Source organism: Puntigrus tetrazona, chromosome 9 (genome assembly GCF_018831695.1).
Source record: "Puntigrus tetrazona isolate hp1 chromosome 9, ASM1883169v1, whole genome shotgun sequence".
In the NCBI taxonomy this organism is placed as follows: Eukaryota; Metazoa; Chordata; class Actinopteri; order Cypriniformes; family Cyprinidae; genus Puntigrus; species Puntigrus tetrazona.
The window spans coordinates 22,558,206-22,582,063 of NC_056707.1; the positions used below are offsets into that span (position 1 = coordinate 22,558,206).

A 23,858-nucleotide genomic window follows, 5' to 3' on the forward strand; every position below is an offset into this window, starting at 1 on the left:
GTTTTTTCCGTCTTGTACAGTTACAACAAACGTGTGAATGATATCCGTGAGTGTAAAGAATCTGCTCTGTCACATGCGTAAGTGGTACTTTGGATAAAATAAATATAAAAAAGTGTTTTCTATTTACTTAGAAGGTGCAAGTAGTAACTTACCAAAGATACCAAACCAAAACGGCTGTGTCTTTTGTGTATAATTTCATCCAGGGGCTCCATGCACAGAGAACGCCGCAAGTTCTTGAGATCTGCCCTGAAAGAGCTCGCTACAGTGCTGGCGGACCAGCCAGGCTTACTGGGTCCCAAGGCTCTGTTTGTGTTCATGGCTCTCTCCTTCGCCCGTGATGAGATCATTTGGCTGCTCAGACATGCCGACAACATCCAAAAGAAAAGCACAGATGACTTTATTGACAAGTAAATCCAGTTCTTACATCTTAACACTCAATCTTGTTTTTTTGTTTTGTTATCTATTCTTTAATGGCACTTTTTGTTTGTTTTTTCAAAAACTTTATTTTTGAGTCACTGCAGTTTTTTTTCTACAGTGCATTGCAAATGCTATTGTAGTATTATTTATATACGGTTTATATATTTATTAATATATGTGACTTGACTTTTTCACATTTTCTAAACCAAACTTGGATGTTTTTAATTTAGTATTTAAAATGTATTTTAAAAGTTTATTTAAATTAACAAAAAAAATATTTTTAAAAATAAAAATATATTTATTTTATATTTTTTGCTATTTTTAGCTTATTTTAGATAGTTAATAGGATATTTTAATATTTAATATTTATTCTTTTTTTTTTTTTTTTTTTTTTATAAATAAAAGTTTCTTCTGTTTAAACTTATTTTAGTTAGTTTCCAAAGCAGCATTTTTCATTAGTTTTTTGTAATTTTTTCATATTTTTATATATTTTTAGTTTTATTTAAATCACTTAGGTCATTATTTGTTTTATTTACTTTTTTATATCATTTGTAATGTTACACCCTGACACCTTCTTTGGTCATTGTTCATTTCATTAACATCCTATGTATTGTTCAACACCTTTTGAATTTTGTAATTCATCTGGGTGCAGGTTGATTTGGTTTACAGCTTAGAACCAATCCTACGTTTTATCTGTTTTTTGTGGGGTTTTGCATGATTTTTCAAGTGTTTATGGAAAAAATCTATTGGAAAAATTCATGTAAAACCAAAAAATTCTTGCTTTGTTTTCTCAGGCACATCGCAGAGCTGATCTTTTACATGGAGGAGTTGAGGGCACATGTGCGAAAGTACGGCCCGGTGATGCAGAGGTACTACGTGCAGTACCTGTCCGGCTTTGATGCTGTGGTGCTCAATGAACTAGTACAGGTGAGACTGTCTGCACTGTGCACGACTAAAAGAAAAGACACGGATCAGTTACACTTCCTTATGAGAGCAGTTGTTATTTTTAGTGCTCTCATGAGATGAGGATCAGTCATGTTCGCGCGGTTGTGTGGTTCAGACATGAACATTAGTCACATCATGAATCATTCACGGGATCTCAGGTAGGGCGTCTAGAAGAACATGAGGGACGAAATACACAAACTTCACCACTAGATGGAGAACTAGTATTGTGATTAGCTTTGAGACCCCAAGCAGGAGCTAGTCTTGCTCTTCGTGGTGTTTTAATTTTAAAATACACACGCAAATGGTAAAATCGCCATGTCTTCCTCCCTTGTAGAACCTGTCTGTCTGCCCAGAGGATGAATCCATTATTATGTCGTCCTTCGTGAACACTATGACCTCTCTCAGTGTTAAACAAGGTAGTATCCCTCTCTTATTTAAATATTGTGCATAAAAATATGAACTCCTAATTGATGTATCTGGTATAGAGATTATTATTAATTAGTTTTTTTAATCTGTAGTATATCAAAAATTAAATATACAATAAAGACTGGTGTACTTTTTTGGTGATGTCACTTTTTGTTTGTACTGTGTCACAGCATAGCTAACTTTGTTTGGGTGTGTGTTGCAGTCGAAGATGGGGAAGTGTTTGATTTCAGAGGGATGAGGCTGGACTGGTTTAGACTGCAGGTAAGCTGATCTTAGTCACCTGAGCTGGGTCAATGCATGGTGTTTGCTTCCTCTGATCCTAATCAGACATAATTAACAGCTCTTATCTCTGCTTCCCTCTTACTAATTAGCAGATGCCGGTTAATATAAAGCAACTAATGCCCTCACAGTTTGAGACGCAACACAACAAAAAGTTTCCCGCTGGCAAATGTTTGTCGCAAACGTTTGCTTAGCCTTTGTTTTCTGAATAAAAACAACAATTTTACGCGCTGTATGAAAAATGGCTTAATTTGGAAGTTACTTAGAAATGAACCACAACGCATGCCGTTCTTTTGAAGCTCTGATTATTCAAGAAGAGCCTGCGCCTTTCATCCAGGCTCAAATAAATCAGACTTTGTCTCTGTGGAATACGCATGTGGGTGGGTGGGAATGGAAGCGGAGATGGAGGGACGAGCTTCTTCGTGTGATTTTTTTTTTTTTTTTTTTTTTTGAGGGGCTGGGAGACTGCAGGCTTTGGGATGGTCAAGCTTGCTCTCAGATACGTTTCCTGTGTGTTGGTCTGCCCAGTCCCACAGCAGAAAAAGCCGTATGACCTCTTCCTTAAAGGAATGTTCTTGGTTCAAAAACAAAGCTTTATCAACTGAATTTGAGGCATGATCTCAATTACCATATTTTTTTGTATTCGCAGATACTTCACCACACTTGCAGTTTTTACATGATCATGTAAAACATGGAAATATTTAAGAAATATTTCCAAGCACTGATTACCAGAATATATAATTTCCACAGTGTTAGAAGATTTATAATGTTAAACCTATTTATTATTTAAGCTGTAATCTTGTCTACATTTTTTGGCTGTATTTGTTATGCATTGCTGATGCAATTTCTTTTGGTGGAAGTTGCTTTATCTAATTACTTCCTCTCTGGTAAACTGTTTAGTGTCAAGTTAAAGTTGACTGATTTACAAACATTATGTGGTCATGATATTGAAAAATTTCATATGACTTTAAACGGACATGTTCAGTAAATAACTCTTACTTGCCTTGCGTCATCTTGATATGACTGAACCGGTTTGCACTTCCGTTACAGTTACCACTTTTTTGGACAGATTATTTCCTGTGGTGATGCCGCAGATCCCACAAGAAGAGCTTAATTTGCATTGACCCCATGTGATTGCTTCAAAAGCAGGCCTAAAACCTCTCCACGCACCTTTTCAGATCGAGAAACTGCTATCAGCAGAACGTGATCGTCTCTCACAGCTGAACAACTGTTTTCTGTGTTGAGCCTTGAGTTCCGCTCTCTTTTGCTCTCCTTTCGCAGCCTCTTTCACATGGCCACAAAAACAAATCGACCCTAATAACAGCAGTGTTTATTCACTGCAAGGCCTTGAGCTCAGACTGCTCTTAGTTTGCCAGGACAAAGTAAATTTAAGGATTTAAACAGTCAGCTATAGAGCAACTGAGTGTGTGCCGAGTGTGTTGACAGATCTGGGTGGGTGGATATACATGTTTAGATATCTAAAAATCAAAATAAATAAATATATGGTAAAATTATACAAGTATTTAAAATAAAAAGTAATCGTTGTAACTTTTATATTAATAGATAATTATTATTTTTCTGTTTATTTTGATTTAATTTAATTTATTCCCATTTTTATTGGTGTTTTTTTATTATTATTCTTATGGCTGTAATTAAATGTTTAGTTTTTTTGCAACATTTTTTTCCCCAATTAATAATTAAGAAGCCGGTCAGTAAGGTCAGTAATAAGATGTATAATGTTAAAAAAGTATGGAAATAGAAAATAGTTCCTATTATAAATATGTGAATATTTATTTAAATTATAAATAAATATTTCATTTATTTTGCTGTATTTTTCATTAAATAACTGCATCCTTGAAGAACATAAGAGGCTTTAAATTTAACTTTTTTTTTATCTTACCATCCACAAATTTTTGAATAGTAGTGTAAATATAGAAGTCTTAAACGGGTAGTAGAAAAGGGGGTCAAATAGAGGGTAGCTGGTCATTAAAACGTAAACGAAACCAATTAGAAATTCCATGGGTGTGTTTAAATGTCAAGAATCAGTCACTACTCCTCCAGGTTTGATTGCAGCAAGTTAATTCCAAGAGCTGCCGTGACACTGCTGTCTAAGCAGGGATGCCCTCTTCTCTCCTTAAATTTATCATGCTTTCTTCTTGTGTAATGACCCGGTTGTTGAGATAGCACTTGCCAGTATATAACAACTAACGGTTCACTCAGTTCATGTTTGCTCGTCTGCATTTGGCCTCTGCGTTTCCAAAGGTGTGGTCCTATTTATCGCTATGGCCGATTAAACTACCAGCAGCCGTCTGCAAATGTACATCTAAAAATAAGCCCTGTTTTTCAATGCTTTTTCTACTCCACAGTTGACTTCGGTGCTGTACGATATGTTTATTGCCGTTCCCCGGACTCCATAACCACAAGCTTTGTGAGTTTAGCACCTGCTGAATGTCATGTGGCATCATCCTGGCATGCCGCGTTCTTTGAATTGGCTGATCTTTGGATGATGAAAGCCAGCCCAGGGCGTGTGCAGTCCTTGTTTTGCTCGAGTTTTCTCACACTTCTTATGTTCAAGTCCAAGAGCTGAACGCGCTGGCTGGCACAGCTGTTTCGCTGCAAAAAAGTTTTTTTTTTTTTTTTTTTTTTTTTTTTTTTTTAAACACCAAAGAGAATCTGTTTTGCATACTGTCTTCATTTGATCTTGTATGCTAGAGAGGAAATTGTGTTGGTTGGACATTGTCTGGTTCAGCAGTATCAAGTTTACGAAAATATTTCCCAGAAAGCCTTCTCAGAAGTTAATGATATGGTAAAACATCAAACCACACTTTTCTTCAGACTCTGCCCTGGTCCAGTTTCCAATCTCATTCGATGCTCTTCATTTGCTTGAGGATTTGCTCATGGAAATCAAGCCCACCGAGCTCAGCGTTGTGAGAATAGATCGCGAAAAGTTGTCAGTTATTAAAGAACTTTAAAGATTAATGCTAACGATGATGTCTGTCTTCGTGTTTAGGCTTACACCAGTGTGTCCAAGGCCTCGCTAGGACTGGCAGATCACAGGGAGCTGGGAAAAATGATGAACACCATCATCTTCCACACCAAGATGGTGGACTCTCTTGTGGAGATGCTTGTGGAGACTTCTGACCTTTCCATTTTCTGGTATGACCTAACATCCGAGAAAAGAACTCCAATGTATTGCACTAATGTGGTAAAGTACACACTGAAAAAAAGTAAATTTTAAAAATGTGTACTAATTATGTAGGCTAGTAGTTAATTCAGCAGGTTCATTGGAAGATGTTATTTTAATTAAAACTTGAAAATTAGAACTGACCTATTTAGTTGTCTATTTTTGCATGCAGCCTGCAAAGACGATGCAAAATGGTTTTATTTTTCAGTACCTGGTCTTTTTAACTCGATTTTAATTCAGACTGTAAGCTCATAACTTGGGCAAAATATTATTCCTTTTTGCCGTGACGCTGTCGATTCAGCAATGGCACAAGAAACATTGTCTAACGCCAGCTCCACAATTGGCAGAAGGCATATCTGTTCGCAGAAGGCCATAGCAACTGTCTGTTGTGTCTCTTGTTTTTCGATATTTCTCTTTCATGCTGGATGGAAAGCGGACAGGGGCGTTCGTTCAACTGATTAGATATGACTGTACCAGACGGTGAAGTGAACTGGCAGCCCATTTTCTCTCTCTTTCTCTGTCTCTGATAGCTTTTACAGCCGCGCCTTTGAAAAGATGTTCCAGCAGTGTCTCGAACTGCCGTCCCAGTCTCGATACTCCATCTCTTTCCCTCTGCTCTGCACCCACTTTATGAGCTGCACCCATGAGCTCTGCCCTGAAGAGGTGAGTCACACTGACCTGGAGTCAGTCCAAAAGGCTCTAGGAGGAGTACGCATTGTCAGATTGACTTCAGTAACCTGATCTGAGAACAGAGATTTTATGAATTCTTTTTGTAGATATTAGTGAGAAGGGCAATCTGAAGATGATGAAGCTTCAGTTTAATCAAACTGTTGGGTGAAATTTTTTGTTACAAAAAAACCACACACACTATATATAATTTTAGCATTTTCAATGCTACATATATTATGTAAAAAAAAAAAAAAACACTCATGTACTTATTGTAATATTAATGTACTGGTTCTGAAATATATATAGATTTTTTTTACCTAAATAAAAATGTATGATATGTGATCTTTACATTTAAATTATTTTTATAAAAAAAAAATTTAAGTATATATAATATTAAAACTACCATTATTGCAATTAATTTAAATCATCACAGATTTTTTGTGAATAATTAGTTTATCATCCATTTAAATGAAGATAAATGTATTTTTTTAAACTTGTGTAATTGCTTGAATTCTGTTATTAATCAGTTCACAGTTCATTTATTTAATGTGCAAATCAAATGACCTATTTGCCTTGTCCTGAAATCCTCGGTGTAGGTTCTATGCAGACTTTTTTGGGAAAAAAAAAAAGTTTATGTGTCTGTGAATGTCCCCTAGTGAATATGGTCAATGTTACTTTTGAGAAGAGGAGTTTGGAAAAGATCTTTTCTCTTCTCCGTCGGGTCTCGCCATGGCTTAGCCGCGACCCATGCGAGGGTTCAGGATGGAGTCGTACTGTGAATCCGGAAGGCTCCACGAGTTTACTAGAGCTGGAATGTCCCAACACGCAGCATTGAGCGCTGTGGTCTGTGTATCAGGATGTGTACAGAAAACCAAATGCTGAAAAGCATGATTTATTAAATCTGTAATTGAACCATACGCCGGTGCAGCTACCCAGGCTCCCCGGGGGCATATGGAAGCCCCTCTGCACACATGAGGAGCACAACAGATTTCTGTTCCCCTGCCGGTATACGGTCGGCACATTCACCAAGTGTTTGTTCCTGCCAAACATCGTACTCTCCAATATCCAATTTAATTTGGTAAATAAACCCACATTTTCGCTCCTAATTGGCGGACAAACGGCATCAAAACAAACGAGACAATGAGAGTTCTCATGTCATTGCGGGGCCTGAACATTGAGCTGTCTGAGAGCACTTAGAGGAATAAAAGAGATTTATTGAGCCATAGAAGGCTTGGGTTTCCCTTATTTAAACATGAAACTCCCTCTCTCAGCATGTCTCTGAAATGGTCTTCCTCCTATGTCCACTCCGCACAGCTTTGGACAGCTGCAAGCTTTATTTATGTTGGAAAAGCACTAAAAGTTTCCAAGAATATTTCCATCCTCGCACAGAAAAGTTTTTACAGCGGTTTAGAGAAACAACAAAAGATCACGGCGCTTCAGCAGAGGTTAGCCTCAGCATCACGTCGGATAGATGTGTTATTTCCAACCTGCACCGCCTCAGACTCTTCCCCTCGCATGCCCACTAAGAGCGGAGCAGAATATTTGGCTTTATGACCGGATGATGAGAGCACTCGTCAAATCTCAGTTGAGCCACCAAAGCTTTAAATGACACTTTTTGGTTGTCGTGAGGAAGGACCGGCCTCCTCCGTGATGTTTGGGATTCGTCAAAACTCCACACAGGGGTAAAGGTTGTTTTGCATTAGTAATTTAGAGAGTATGCACTGTTTGCTCTAGGGAGGGAGTTGAGGCGACGAGACCAGCTGGGCCATAACAAAGAGCCTCACTTACACATGGACGGGTCACAAACAGCACCTCACTGTGAGCCAAATTCACCTGAGCAACATAATGTTGGAATAGTTTCAGCCTCTGACAGCATGCCCATGGGTCACTTATGGATTATTTTCTGATAAGAGTCAACGGTTAATGGCATGCATTGCTGACAAATAAAATGTTTCTCCACCTCCACCAATAATTCAAGATTAATAAATGGCTGTTTTGCAATTTAGTATAGTTTAAAATGCAATTCCTGTGATGGCAAAGCTGTTACACTTCAGTCTTAAGAGTTCCAGCAAAGTTTTATACTCTAATTAATTCAATAAACATTCATTTGTTACCCTAAAAAAATCATACCCTCAAAAACTTTTAAAGTGCCCATATATTGCCCCCAGCAACAAGTTGAAATGCATGCAAGGCCAAAAAATACTTTCATAATCTCATAATATGCATTTTGTCCTTATTTACTCAACAACTCCAAATTGATTCATTTAATGATTAATTTTTTTCAAACACCTCCTTTACAGTGACTCTAATCTGCGTTGATTGATCCAAATGGGCAATTTCATTTTCATTTCATCATGCCTATAATGGCTGATGAAGCAGCGTTTTTAAGCTCATACTGCTTTACCGCTATTTTTACTGCTCTAAAAGTGGCACCTAGTGGCAAAGCATGAATTTGCATCTTCATTCAGACCAATGCAAAAAGACCCAAGTGGTTGGGCAGTATTCTAATATTCCATGTTGACGTCAACATGAAACGGCTTGAGCTTGAGTGTTTTAAAAACACGTTTCAATGATGCAGAGTCGACTCTTTCTTTTGAGAGGCAATACATTTATAAACAGTGGACTTTCAGATTTTAAATTTTGCTGATTTTTATTTTTCATTCAGCTGTGTTACTGCATGAAAGCTCAATTTAAAAAATCAACAATAAGGGCGTTTCTTTTGTGTATGTTTGTGAAGTTATAGGCCATTTCAGATTGACCTGCCCCTAAACATTACTTATGCATCTATCGAATGACCCCATCCTGTTTAATTGGGTTGTTCTTTGCAAGTTTAAGGTCTTGTTTACAAATGGTTGTAACAGGTGATACTTAAGGTAAAAGGTAGTAAAAGGTTTCATGTGTCTGTAGCAGAACCAAATAGAACTGCTATTCTGTTTGTGGCACAAAAATGACACACTTGATGCATTAACCACTCACACTGCCCATACTGAATGTACGCCGAATCGTACCTTATACTGAAAATCAAAAGTCTAGCTTAACATTGGGGTTGTGCTAAGGGAAATCTCCACTAATGTCTCTTTGTCTGTCCCTCCCTGCAGAGGCACCACATCGGAGACCGCAGCTTGTCCCTTTGCAACATGTTCCTGGACGAGATGGCCAAGCAAGCCCGCAACCTCATCACAGACATATGCACAGAGCAGTGCACCCTGAGCGACCAGGTCAGTGACGCACACACATACGCTTTCAGCGCTGCCAAAACACATAGGGACTTTTGGGAGTTCTGGAATTTTCCATGTCATATCTGGGATTTTAGCAAACTTAACTGGGTTTACAAAGAGTTTCATCAGGAATGTCCATTGCAATATGATAATCGCAATGAAATTAAACAGTGATTGATTTCCTGGACATGGTTGACAGCACTGATTCGATGACATACTGTCAGCTTTAATGAATAAACTTACTCTCATTCCCTTCTGGTGAGCGTAATCATCATGTTGTAAGCTTTGTCTGGACAGTGAAAGTCACATTTACCGTAATTACGGTCAACATCAAAGCCATTTTAATTTTGTAATCTCACATATATTTTAAAGTAAAACATGATATTGGCTTAGAGTAGGTATTTTTTTTGTCTGTTAGTTTTTGATTGGGTGTTAAAAAGGGGATGTTACAGGTGATTCGAGGAGGCATTTGGATTTGTGTCAAAGAAAAACGAAAGCTGTGATTAATTCATTACCTGTTGCTCTCCTGCACAGCTACTGCCAAAACATTGTGCCAAAACCATCAGTCAGGCCGTGAACAAGAAGTCGAAAAAGCAGACGGGGAAGAAGGGTGAACCGGAGAGAGAGAAGCCTGGTGTTGAGAGCATGAGGAAGAACAGACTCCTGGTCACCAAGTAAGGATGAAATTCGTTTTTCTTCTACATCTAATCAAGCACTTGTTACTCGTATTTAATTCAGTTTTTGGCATATTTTTGGCATACCTTGTACTAGATTCATGGTTTTCCTCAATGAGGGCATCTCTGCGACTCTATTAGATCTTACTTGTAGGGAATCGCTGTGTTAAACAAAACCCTGCAGGAGGCCTTAACCGTATTATCCTCGAATTTGGCAGACATTCAAACAGAATCTCCTTATAATATAAAATGGATTTATCCTAAAGCCTGTCATGGACACACATGAGCAGTAGTAACAGTTGGTAACAGGGTTGCCCCATAGTGAGCAGCACTGTTGTGCTGGTTAAGCTTTCCCTGATTGACTGTGTAATCTGAAGGAAATGAGTTTTTAAGGCTGCTGTTTGTTTTTTTTTTTTTTTTTTTTTTTACAGTCTGGACAAACTGCACACTGCTCTGTCAGAGCTCTGCTTCTCCATCAACTACGTCCCCAACATGATGGTCTGGGAGCACACCTTCACCCCACGCGAGTACCTGACCTCCCACCTGGAGATCCGCTTCACTAAGTAAGTCAAACTACCGTCATGATGCTGATACAGAATGAGGACTGGGTGAAATGGCTAAAATATGTTTTGTTTAAAAAACTTTAACTAATTTAGAAATTTTTAGAAATTCTATGGGGAAAAAAGTATTATATATTGTATAACCGTGTGGTAATGGTGCTTTGGATAATTTAGTTTATTAAGCATTAATTAGTTTACAAATAAAAGCTTGGGACTAGCTCTACTAATTGTTTTATAGTATCCTATATTACATGTAAAAGTGTGTGTGTGTGTGTATATATATGTATATGTATATATATATATATATATATATATATGTATGTGTATATGTATGTGTATATGTATGTGTATATATATATATGTGTGTATATATGTGTGTATGTATGTATGTGTGTGTATATATATATATATATATATATATATATATATTAGTGCTGTTAAATGATTCATCGCATCCAAAATAACATGCATAATTCAGTGTGTTAATACAATCTGTATTGTTAAAAGCATTATTTAAATAAGTTATTGATTTATTAATATGTATGTCTGTTTTTATTTTGTGTATATATAAGGACTGACATAGCATATATTTTGTAAATGTAGTATATATTTATAGTATGTATTTATATTCATATTATGTATAAATATAATATATAATATAATATAATATTTTATATACCAAACACAAACACACACACACACACATACATACATACATAACATTTTTCCTAAATATATTCATGCATGTGTGTGTATTTATAAATCCATAATAAATATACACAGTACACAAACACACATATTATGTAAATAAAAACTTATGTGATTGTTTGATAGGACTGGTATATATGTATGCATAAAATTGTATACAAATACAACTTAATTGTTGTATTAAAACTTTTTCCTGAATCCTGAGCTTATAAACATCCTTAACGGCCTGAACTGAATTTGGCCGCTACCTGTGTGAATGCATCACTGCTTGTTTTATCTATTACGTTACCCACAGTCCTCCCTTCCTGATGAGGTCTATCCACACTCGTTCCGCACTAGCATCAATCATATTGATTTGCCTCATAGGGGAGAGTTACTGTTGCGTTTTATGTCAGGGAAAATTGTCGTCCAGCTCTCCCTTATTAATTAAGCTGAGAACTCAACAGCTTAAAGAGCCTCTTGGGTTTATTGTTCGATTTGTGTAATTTATTGGACTAGCGGTGAGAGTTTGGGTTAGCATGATTTTTGACACGGTTCCAGAATAGCGCTTGTCCAACTAAATAAACATCAGGCTGAGGAATAACAGGTATTTTCCACTGTTGGATTCAAAACTCTGACGCGGATGCATTGGCTGGCCCCTCTCTCCCGGGCTGTGAACCCCTCATGTGGCCGTGCTTCTCAGCAGTGAGAGGCCCTGTTAGCAGATCTCACCACCCAACCATGTGCTGTTATTACCCATTTTCATCTGACGGGGTAAATTGTGGTTATGGATCTGTTTATAGTGGCCACCAAGTCCAAATTGACCCTGTTTACTTTCTTAACATATAGTCCAGGTCTTACTGTGAATGATTCATTGAGGCATGTTATTCCAAAGGAAAAAAAAAAGTTTTTCTTCATAAGCCTATCAAAATGTCATAAATTGCTACAAAACATTTTTACATATAATAATAATAATAATAATGATAATAATAATAATAATCTAATAATTAAGGTTTATTGTTTACAGGGTTATTATTATTAACTATTATATATTACTATAAATATTTTTATATGGATAAAATTCATTTTCTAGTAAATATTCAGTCTTATAGTTTTATATATTATAAATGTAAATATAATTGTGTGTGTGTGTGTGTGTGTGTGTGTGTATATATATATATATATATATATATATATATATATATATATATATATATATATATATATATATATATATATATATGATATTTTTTTATTTTTATTTATTTTTTATGCTTGGTCTTGATTACATCAGAAGAAATGGTTTTCTGATGTGTAGCAGGATGCATTTTGATAAAATTTTACAAAAATAAGAGGTAAAGTCAGAATGAGCACTTCATTTTTGTTATTCAGTCCTTGTTGTCCATATCTGTAACTGTCTCTCAGGTCTATAGTCGGAATGACCATGTACAACCAGGCCACACAGGAGATCGCCAAACCATCAGAGCTGCTCACCAGCGTGCGGGCCTACATGACAGTGCTGCAGTCCATCGAGAATTATGTGCAGATTGACATCACCAGAGTGTTCAACAACGTGCTGCTGCAGCAGACCCAACACCTCGACAGCCACGGAGAGCCAACCATCACCAGCCTCTACACCAACTGGTGAGACTCTACATACCCATCCCAGAATAGCCACAGAGTGAGGATGAATGGCTCTGTTCCAAAACCAAGTGTACCACCTGCATAGGCTGCTGCCTTCTAAGACATCTCAACTTAATTGGAACTTAAATGACTAATTTAGAGCACTCTATATATGAAGCAACAAAAAGCACTGACTAAACTCTAATACAGTTTGGCATTAGTATGTTGCCAGGCTTACAACATGATGCACAGCATAAAAAAGTCAGTTTTAATTCACCTAAACTGTTATATCATTTAAATATTTATATTAACTAGGGCCCTATGAAGTCCATTAAATTTTCTCCCAAATTAAATTTTTTCTCTTTTTTTTTTTTTTAATGGTGTAATTACATATTTTAAATACAATCTAAACAATTTACATTTATCGAACTTTAGCAATTTCAAAATAATGAATAGAATATTAAGACATTAACTGTAATAGAGTCCTATAAATTGTTTTACTATTTTCTGAATTTCTGTTAAACCATAACCATAAATTAAACCATAAATAATGCATAAAACATCAGCAATTTAATTAGTTTTTAAAACATAATAAATTGAATTGAAAAACATTTTGTATAATTCTTTGTTAAAAGTGTTACATAACAGGTTCAGACACTTAAAAATGGATAAAAATTGTCTTTAAAATATAATGGCTAAATGAGAGGTTCATATGGTGTCTTCTAATGATATTTGTTTGATGTTATTCTGTGTGCAGGTATCTGGAGACCCTACTGCGGCAGGTTAGCAACGGTCACATCGCTTACTTTCCTGCCATGAAGGCCTTCGTCAACTTGCCCACAGAGAATGAGCTCACCTTTAATGCGGAGGAGTATTCTGACATATCTGGTGAGGGGGAAAAAAGCACAACAAAAAGACTTTGAATAAAGGATTACCTTGTTTAGAAACGTTGCACAATCTTCAGCTGGACATGATTATGTCCATCCACACTCAAACTGCGATAGCGCGTCTAAAATCTCTCGTCTTTGTCTCTAAGAAATGCGTTCCCTGTCTGAGCTGCTGGGTCCGTACGGGATGAAGTTCCTCAGCGAGAGCCTCATGTGGCACATCTCCTCCCAGGTGGCTGAACTCAAGGTGAGTGATAAAGGTCGCTGAGGTAAAAGGTCACACCATTAGGCTTGTCGAAATTCAGATTCTTTGCAGCCTGAGAGCAATTAAAACGCTGATTCCCACATTGACAGGTGTTTTACTTTATTTGTATTAACATTTATTATTTTTTTCACCAGTTTTAATAATTTTCTTGGTCAATTATTTAATTATTTTTTCTTTATAGGAAAATTAACTTTGACTTACTGGCAGGTCTTCAGAATCTGTGCCCTTTTTATAATTTTTCAAATATTATATTTGTAGAATTTTAGGAAAAACTGTGAAATTATGTCTTTTTTTTAAACCCCAAAAGACAGTAGTGCGTTTGTAAAACAGGATTAAGTTAGGGTGACCATACATGCCAGTTTTTTTTTTCGGACACATCTTTTCAGGATTTCTATATTGTCTTAAATATCTAGGTTTCGACTTTGTGTACGTATGGAGACCTGATCGGTATTTGACGCCCTCGAGGTACTTTGAATCAAATCAATATAGAAATTCTGGCCAGGACGCATCCAGAAATAATTACACACATGGCCATACTAATTAAATCATCCAAATATGGAAAACCAAAACACAAGAGGTTGTGTAAAACGTTTTGATTGATTGGATGTTTCAATTTTGTGGACACGTGAAGAGCTTTCTGTGAATTTCTGCAGCCACAGATTCCATGTGGGCCTGTTTTCCGGGAACAGAGTTTAGGTAGCACTTCCCCTCACTCCGAGTTACTGTCAACAATCATGAATTAACTGGAACTGTGATCAAACCTGAACCGAATGCTAGCTTGATTGCATTGAAGTTAAAGCCTTCCCCATGAGGTATGAATGGTGTATTGTTTGGTCTCCCTGACACCGTGATTAAGGAATGCACTGCTTTTTGCTCTTTCTTGGGCAGTTCATATTTATATAGTTTGGGGGGTTTTTTTCTTTAATTTCATTCATTAATGGCAGCAGGTTTGCAAATGCGTGATATACGTAATTGAAACAGCCCTCTGTATTATAAAAGTTTCTTGAGCAACAACCACCACCAAGTGTGTGAACACAGGCTTGGCACATGTCAGTGACGTTCCAACATGCAAACCTTTCTCCTTCAGCTGAAAGTAATTTGAGGGGAAAAAGTTTCCTATCTGACCCACAATCAGCTCTGGAGTGAAATGGTTTATTTTGCGTTTCCATTCTGCGCCATGTTCACCAAAGGACTTTAACGCGGAACATGTTTTCTCTTAGAGCTCAAATTACGCAAATCATTTGTTAACATGCAAAGTCTAGCGTTTCTCCGTAGTTCTCGTCTCAGGCAATTTCATGCCTTTAATCGGCTACTGTTCAAGATTGTTTTTAGTTTAGGTCTTAAAAAATATTTTCTGAGTTTAAAATTAAGTGCAATTCGACAGCATTTGTTTAAATTTTATGACAAATGCTTGTATTAGAGTTTTTGTTGTTTTTCCTTTGTGCATGTAGCTTATGAGATCTGTATGAAGATGTACAGACTGCTTCAGACCTATTTGCATAATTCATCAGCTTTTTCATTGTATTGTCTTTTATCGCTCTTACAGAAACTTGTGGTGGACAATGTGGAGGTTCTGACCCAGATGAGGACCAGCTTCGACAAGCCGGACCATATGGCAGCACTCTTTAAGCGGCTCACATGTATGTATCAGTTGTGGGACTTTTAATTTTTAATTTTTATTTTTATATATATATATATAAAACACAGAAATCATATATTTGGTTCTGTAAAATTTATTGAAAAGTTATAAAGAAATTATAAAAATTATAAAGAAATTAAATTTTAATATATATTAAAATAGAAACAGCTTTTTAAATTGTAATAATATTTAGTTATTTAGTTTATATATATATATATATATATATATATATATATATATATATATATATATATATATATATATATTTAATAATATTCACGGCAGTGCATATTTACATATGTTTAATAAATAAGTCTGTTTATTTGCTTCATGCACTTTTTCTGATATTAAATATATTAAATGCAGTAGTATATCAAATAAATTCCTTTTTTCCCTCTCTGCTGGTTTTTGATCTAGTTCAGATTAATCTTCCCATGAACAGCATTTAATAACAAAGAAAACCTCATTTAGTTGCTTTGTATGCCTTCTTATCAAAGTGGCTCACATATTGACATCATTTTAACGTCATGCACAAAGCTATATTAATATTGTGAGACAAGGTCAAAAATGACAAAACTCCAAAAATATCAAAACGGCAATTTAGGCGTTTTAAATGCTAACTTTCCAGTCGTGTTCGTCCACCACAGGTGGAGAAGCCCTGTATTAGACAGTAGCTGTTTGGAATGTCATGGTATGAGCTGTAATAACACCCACCACCCCCCTCCTCACTGCAGACAGGCCCACTACACAGAGCTATTTGAGCTATTTGTTATGGCTTGTCCTCGTACAGTCATATTATTGAGCTCAAATGTGAGCAAGAATTTAAAAATTCCGTCTGAAGAATGTTGCCCGAATATACTCCACCTGCAGACCTATTTTTAGTGGTTCCAAAGGAAGAAAATGGCCTATTTTTGGAAGTTATTAATGACTTGTCTTCTATTTCTGTAGCGGTTGACAGCGTGCTGAAACGGATGACCATCATCGGCGTGATTTTGTCGTTCCGCTCCTTGGCTCAGGAAGCTCTCAGAGATGTAAGTTGTTAACCAGACGTCTGGTTTCTTTCATGGCTCGCTCCACACTCGTGTGGACGTTGTTTCAGCTTAACATAAAGATGTTGTACATCTCACAGATGCGTTTTTTGCCCATCCCTATACTGTATTAACTTTTTTTTGCTTCCATGAAATGTGCAAGGTGTTAAGTGAAATGTCCAAGCTGCTTATTTTTATACAGTACACATGGATGATGATGAAAGAAGAATACGACTTGTGCATGATATACCATCTCTTCTGAAGTCATGCAATGTCTTTATGTAACCGATGTGTACTTACACTGTGATTACATACCATGTACCCATCAAGTTACTATTTAAGTACACAGGTGTTAGGGCCACTTAATATAAAGTGTTGAAATTATTGTAAGGAAAAGAGCAGCTCAGACATTCTTCTGATTCTGTGTTCGAAGGAAGAAATAAAATAATACCGCACTGGAACGAAGTGAGTTTAATGACAAAACAGATCACAGATGTGTCCTTTTCTCCAGGTGCTGTCCTGCCACATTCCCTTCCTGGTGAGCTCCGTGGAAGACTTCAAAGACCACATTCCTCGTGAAACTGACATGAAGGTAAGGTGACGTTCAGACTTGCCGCCAGCGATAACGATGGGCCGCCGGACCTGAAATTCTCCCTTTTTTCAGGTCGCCATGAACGTGTACGAGCTGTCTTCTGCGGCAGGCCTGCCCTGTGAGATCGACCCCGCTCTGGTAGTGGCTCTGTCTTCCCAGAAGTCTGGTAGGTAGTCATTCGAGATGCTATTGCGCATTAGGACATTTCTAACCCAGATGTAACTTTTTGGCATCAAAATAGAAACTGGCTCGTTTTTTTTCCCAGTCAGAGAAAAATCAAACGGCGTAACTTGAAGTTCTTTGGTTTTGGCCTCTTAAAGTGCAGTTTAGCTTATGTGCCGATACACATCAGGTGTTTCTGCCCTACATTTGTTAGAACGCGGAGTCCATCAGCGTTTGCTACACAATAGGTAGTTAACAAAGTGTGACGTCGGTGTGCACGTACTTGAAAGAAAAGCTGAACAGGAATTCTTTTTCCAAAGTGCAGTTTGTTGCTCAAATCTAAAGGCCATTTCATTCCAAATGATTTACCAGAAATCCCTGTATTAAGACCTTGGATGCAAGCTAGCTGGCTGTAAAAAAGGTTTGGTTTGTGTTGAAACGTTAAGTGGTATCACATGGTTTATATCGGGTCTAATCTGGTCAAGTACTGCAGCGCTAGGATGCTCGCTCGCACTGTGATTACGGTGTAACCTCACACTATAATACACACTCAGAAACATACATTACATCCACACCCATGTTCACTTCGGTCACAGTATCAGTTTACCATGCCTTATTATTTTCTGTGGTGAATGATTTCACAAGAAAGCTTCAAACCTCACATGGCCAGGCCTATCTTAACCACAACCTCAAGAGTTAAAAATAATAAAAAAATATATGTGCATAAGAGATATGTCTCAAGAGTGTCATTTTAAGTGTGGATAAGTGGATAACTAAAACGATGCTTTTTTTGTGGAGTGACAGTACTCAATTTAAGACTGGCCAATATTTTGCACGATATATTCATGTGCATCTCGTCAGTAAAACGGTTCTTCGATTAGCGGTAAATCGCCATCACCTGTTTTCAAATGGAGCGGCAGTTAACACACACAGCCGTAGAGCACTGACAAGCTACGCAGTATCGTGTTCAGTTTTGCAGATGATTCATTTGCAATACTGAACCTAATATTGCGTACCTTGTCAACTAATACTTTTTCCGCCCCATCAAGAATACTTTAAATCGCTTCTCACAAAAAACCTTTATAATGTTATATATGTTTTTTTAAATAAATGCTGTTTATCTATAAATCCTGAATATTTCCACAACAATTTGACAACTACTTTTAACGTGCTTACTATTGAGCAGCACCATTAAAAGAATAAATAAAAAAATATATTAATAGAAAACTTAATAGACATTTTTAAATAACTGTAATATCACACTTTTTTTGAAGAGCATCTAATTATAAAATATATTTTTGTAGTATTTTTGTTTCAAAAACTTGCACCAATCTTGATGTTTTGTAATTTTTTTTGTAACCAATGCTTGTGCATTTCTGTAGTTTGTGAGGCTAGTTTCAATGTAGCTTCTCTCACACAGCTGTCCAGCGTTGCTTATCAATCCCTCATCTTGCATTAGAGCCCATACGGGGAATCGGCTTCCTGAGAAGAGCCTTGTGCGCTTATACATACCTCATTCCACACAGAAGTTCTCCAGAATTGAGCAAAGCTCTCCGGTGAACAGCTTTCATTTTCTCAGGGCAGCCCAGACCCTCCAGGGCCTCTTGGCCAGCACCGATGTTTTTGTTCTATTCCCCTGATGGTTAAGTCCAAACGTCTTCTGTTTACTATCTAAATAGCGAGTCAACTCAAACTAGACTTAATTGAATCACTCCCAAATGCTGTTACGCTAATAACATAAATAAGAGTTAATTTCTGGACATTAGTGACGTTTTTCTTGGCCCTTCACGCAGGTTTTCGGACACTGTCCAGAGAGAAAATGCAATCGCTGCAATTTCCCTGCCATCTCACAATGGCAGCACATCAGTATTTCTCAGAGTTACCTAAAGAAAAATTCATGAACTCAATTCTCTGTTTATAACAGAAAATATTAGCCCGGAGGAGGAGTACAAGATCGCCTGTCTGTTGATGGTCTTCGTGGCCGTTTCCATGCCGACCCTGGCCAGCAACGTGATGTCACAGTACAGTCCCGCAATAGAAGGTACCAATTTTTACATTTCAGACTGGCGCTGAACCGCTGCGAATGAAATCAGATTACATCTGCGCTGTTTGAACTGCGGTCCGCTGGAACGGCGCGTTTTAATGCGCATGGCATTTATCGCGTGTGTGTGTGTGTGTTAACTCTCTATAAATCTTTTAAGGTCACTGCAACAACATTCACTGTCTGGCTAAAGCGATAAACCAGATTGCCGCTGCTCTGTTCACTATCCACAAGGGCAGCATAGAGGATCGCCTCAAAGAGTTCCTCGCCGTAAGTAACAGTATTAGCTGTAATTCCTCTAAACTCTGGCTTAAAGCTTTTTTCGTGTCCAATGCTTTTACTACACAACATGAGATTTACGTTAACATGTTAACAACGATAAACACTCCGTTCACGCAACTCTCACTCCGGGACTCTGCTGCTTAATAAAAGTCTGCAATTCTCTCCAACAGCTCGCCTCCTCCAGCCTGCTGAAGATTGGACAGGAGACGGATAAAACCACTACACGGAACAGGGAGTCTGTTTACCTGCTCCTGGACATGGTGAGCGAATCCACACCTCCGTTACGAGACAGAAAAACAGAGCTTTTCAATCATATTCTCTGTAGACATATCTGTTTTTATTGATAATGCATCAATTATTCAAGAGAGACTTATATGTTATGGGGTTTTAAATATATGTATATAATGTATGCTGTTTTGGAAGTCTCTGAATATCTCTTAAAGAGAACTGATGGGATTTTATAAATGATAATTAAGTCTTTCCGCATACATGAAATATTTGGGAGGGGTTGCTTGCTGTCAAGGAATATTCAGCAGCAAAAACTGATTTCAAACGTTAATATAACCTTATTAATAATAAGAAATCTGTATATAAGACTGATTTCTAAGTAATTGTGACACTGAAGTAGTGTGATTCAGATTTAAATCACAGGATTAAATTACATTTCAAAGTATTAAACGGAACATAAAATTTAACAAATAAAAATCATTGTTTTAATGAAATTGATTGTGTAAATAATGGGCATGATACTTATGCACACTGTCACCTTAAAAGTTTGAGATCAGTGGAGTCTCTTATGCTCATCAAGGTTGTATTTATGCAATCAAAAATGCATAAAAAAACTATAATTGTAAAATATTATTGCAGTTTCTCATGCTGTCCTACTTTCAAATATAATTTATTTCTATTACGCAGCAATTCATTTTCATCAGCCATTACTGTAGTCTTCAGTGTCACTCGATCCTTTAGAAATCATGCTAATATTCTCGTTGGTTATCAGTGTTGAAACTGCTGTGCTGTGAATTTTCTTTAACCTATAATAATTCTTTAATTCTTTGAATAAAACAATTAAAGACCAGAGTGCATTATTGTAACACAAACACCGTTGTTGTTGTTTTATTTTCATTTATCAAAGAATCCTGAAAAACGTATTACAGGTCCCAAAAAATATTAGCAGCACAACTGTTTCCAACATTAATTATAAATCAGCATATTAGAAGGATTTCTGAAGAATCATGTGACACTGAAGACTCTAGTAATAATCCTGAAAATTCAGCTTTGCTTCACAGGAATAAATTATATTTGAAGTATATTACAATAGAAAACTTTCAGTGAATTGAAACAAAAATTTATGTTTTTCAGTCCTTTTTATGAAATGATTCCAACCTTTATGAGCACAAGAAACTTCTTTTAAAATCATTAAAAAAACGTACTGATCTCCAACTATGACATGTAGTCTAAAGTCAGTAGTTTTATCATAACTTCACATTGCTTTATGGCATAAGAAGTCCATTTTCCCCCCATAAAAAGTATTAACTAAAATTGTCAATTTTTTTTTTTTTTTAACCTTTATTGCTTTGAACCAAATGCAGTAAGGTCAATTTTGTTTTCAGTGTAATGGTTTGGTTCAATGCTTAGAACTGAAGAATGTTTTGAACTCCCTATGGTGAAAATGAATAGGCAAAGTACTCAAAAGAACCAAACTTAGCTGCTTTGGTGCACACTATTTCTCCATATTTCCATCTTTTTTTTTTTGTTTTTTGTCCATAACCATGTGATGACTGGGAAATGTGCTAAGGACTGTTTCTGTTGTTTTTGTTTGAGAGTCACGCAGCTCTTTTGATCTGTAAGGCTTGCTGGGGATTTGTCCCTGGGATTTTTCGCTCTTTGAAGCGCAATCTGCAGGATGCGTTGAATTAGAGCGTCATGGAAATCTTTTTTTTTTTTTTATCGGAACGAGCCCACGAACTTCCCAATCCCATCTGTTCTGATTCTGAATGCCGTTGTTTTTTGTCTAGATCGTTCAAGAATCGCCATTTCTCACCATGGACCTCTTGGAATCCTGCTTCCCGTATGTCCTGCTCCGGAACGCCTACCACGCCGTGTACAAGCAGTCTGTGTCTTCTTCCGCGTAAGAGTTCCCGTGCGTAGAGCACTCGAGGGGCGGATACTTCAGCCCTCATTCCATATTCCTCTGTAGGATTCTCCAATGTTATAGTCTTACCAGTTCAAGACTTTTAATGGGATCAATACTTTTATGACACTGAATAAAGAGGGAAAAAAATGATTTGTTTATTGACCACTTACAATAATCGAGTTTGATCCCAGGGACTAGTGACACTAAGTATCATTTTGACCATTTTTTTTTTTTTGGTTTGTGTTTTAATTTGCAATGGTTAAACATGGAAACAAACACATTAAATAGTTAATTGTGTGTGTTGGGACGTGGGGGGGAGGGCAATGGTGAATTATTAAAAACTCTACATCATGCTAAATGCTTGTTACGATAACAGATGCCTCTATGAAACAGTGATTCTTTTTTTGATGTTGTTCTAGATCTAATCTGTGTGGGTTACTGCGTGCTTTCTCTCTCTCTCTCTCTCTCTCTCTCTCCCTCCCTGTGAATTTGCATTTATTTTCATTACACTTTGTGTTCCTTTGACATACTTGCCAAATTAATGGATATAACAGCATCTCATTTGGATTGAAATGGCAGAATTGTGCATAACTACATGTTATAAAAGCAACCTAGTGTTGTTTGTACAAAGCATAGTATAATTTTTTAACTAACTTTCATGATGCCTTGTGGCATTGACACTCCATTGTACCTGTCTGTGAGCTACAATAAACATTCTTACATATTTATTGAATGTTTATCAGTTGTTTTCCCCCTCCTCTCCTTTAGCTGGTTTTATATGTTTTGGATTTTTTGGAAATGACAATGTATCTTCCATAACATGAATAAACATCAGGTCAAATGCAGTTTGACTGGTCCACTTTAATTATGTTTAGTGATGTAAAGTAGTTTTGATAGTCGTGAAAAATCTGGAAATAACAGTCAATTGTATTTTTGAGTCTATATTTAAAAATCATTATTTATATATATATATATATATATATATATATATATATATATATATATATATATATATATATATATATATATATATATATATATATATATTTATTTATTTGTTTATTAAAGTCATTCTTCGTGGAAAATCCATTTGTCAGGAAACATGGGACCCTGTAACAGGTTGCATGTGTGATTTTTGACACTTTATTATGTAGAAATATGAAAAATGGCTTCTATATACAGCATTTTTATTATTCTGTTTTTAGCCCAAGCTGACAGGAACATTGCTAAACCTCTTTGATCGGAGGCTGTTCATCTAAATCTTCTCACATGAACTGAGCCAAAGGGCACACTGTGCAGATGTTTTTAAAAGACTAGATTTACTTTTATGGACTTGTTTTTACCTTTTTGTTTGCACTGTTTTTAGCTGCACGTTTAAGTTGTGCCTGGCCCTTTTATAGTTAAAACCTAATGTTGCTGCAGAAACAAAAAAAAAAACATATTTGTCCAGTTGTGTAACTGCATAAATGAGTCACGTAAATGATTTGCTATATGGCTTTTCTATGTTTCAAGCTCTCATAGCATATTGATATTTTGTGTGAGACTGCAGCATTTTCCAGTGAATATATATCCTCTTCTGGACTGATAATCACTTCATGAATTTGCTTAATAGAGCTTTTCAATCCCAGAAGAGAATTGGCATTTGACTCATGAATTCCCTCAGAAATTTCTAACGGGTTTTTAGGCTGGCAGTCGATTTATGAGTAAATTAGGGCGTCTAGTTAACATTTTTTGAGGACACTTTCACATCGTGCTGTATAATATAAATAGCCATTCCTCAAATAAGACTAAACGTACGACGACTATTTTCTACATAAAGACTACAAACGGATGTCTAATTCGTCATAAACATAACCTGCCATCCTTATGGTAGTTGTAGTCTTTTGGTAACTTACTAGCGACTGGCTTTTTTGTTTTCCAGAGTTTGCTATACATTTTAAAAACTGAAATGAATGTTAACCGTAAACCTTACTCGTAAATAAGACGCTAAAGACACGAAATTCGCCTCAAGGTTGCTGTCTACCAGTACGTTTCACGGTTAAGTTTTATATATGTTTTACTAATAATTGCGCTCCTAATATTTTCATGTACATGCTATTTTATAGTACACATGCTATCTTACAAATATCTCCATATTTTAAGG

The 23,858-nt window shown here is 36.5% G+C and overlaps 1 protein-coding gene across 4 annotated transcripts in view; it reads left to right on the plus strand.

Annotated features, from left to right (window-relative positions):
• The window catches only part of nckap1 (NCK-associated protein 1), a 37,922-nt gene extending 15,362 nt beyond the window's left edge, over nucleotides 1–22,560 (plus strand). For all 4 annotated transcript variants that reach the window (XM_043248829.1, XM_043248830.1, XM_043248831.1 and 1 more), the window contains 21 exons: nucleotides 21–77; nucleotides 204–407; nucleotides 1,212–1,344; nucleotides 1,697–1,778; nucleotides 1,991–2,049; nucleotides 5,078–5,223; nucleotides 5,782–5,914; nucleotides 9,019–9,138; nucleotides 9,673–9,812; nucleotides 10,244–10,375; nucleotides 12,485–12,703; nucleotides 13,440–13,570; nucleotides 13,719–13,816; nucleotides 15,381–15,474; nucleotides 16,422–16,504; nucleotides 17,013–17,093; nucleotides 17,166–17,259; nucleotides 19,180–19,296; nucleotides 19,457–19,566; nucleotides 19,749–19,838; nucleotides 21,597–22,560. In XM_043248829.1, coding sequence (XP_043104764.1) covers nucleotides 21–77; nucleotides 204–407; nucleotides 1,212–1,344; nucleotides 1,697–1,778; nucleotides 1,991–2,049; nucleotides 5,078–5,223; nucleotides 5,782–5,914; nucleotides 9,019–9,138; nucleotides 9,673–9,812; nucleotides 10,244–10,375; nucleotides 12,485–12,703; nucleotides 13,440–13,570; nucleotides 13,719–13,816; nucleotides 15,381–15,474; nucleotides 16,422–16,504; nucleotides 17,013–17,093; nucleotides 17,166–17,259; nucleotides 19,180–19,296; nucleotides 19,457–19,566; nucleotides 19,749–19,838; nucleotides 21,597–21,713 — 2,440 coding nt within the window. In that variant the 3' untranslated portion in view covers nucleotides 21,714–22,560. The remainder of the gene's footprint in view (nucleotides 1–20; nucleotides 78–203; nucleotides 408–1,211; nucleotides 1,345–1,696; nucleotides 1,779–1,990; nucleotides 2,050–5,077; nucleotides 5,224–5,781; nucleotides 5,915–9,018; nucleotides 9,139–9,672; nucleotides 9,813–10,243; nucleotides 10,376–12,484; nucleotides 12,704–13,439; nucleotides 13,571–13,718; nucleotides 13,817–15,380; nucleotides 15,475–16,421; nucleotides 16,505–17,012; nucleotides 17,094–17,165; nucleotides 17,260–19,179; nucleotides 19,297–19,456; nucleotides 19,567–19,748; nucleotides 19,839–21,596) is intronic.
• Nucleotides 22,561–23,858: the final 1,298 nt, after the last annotated feature.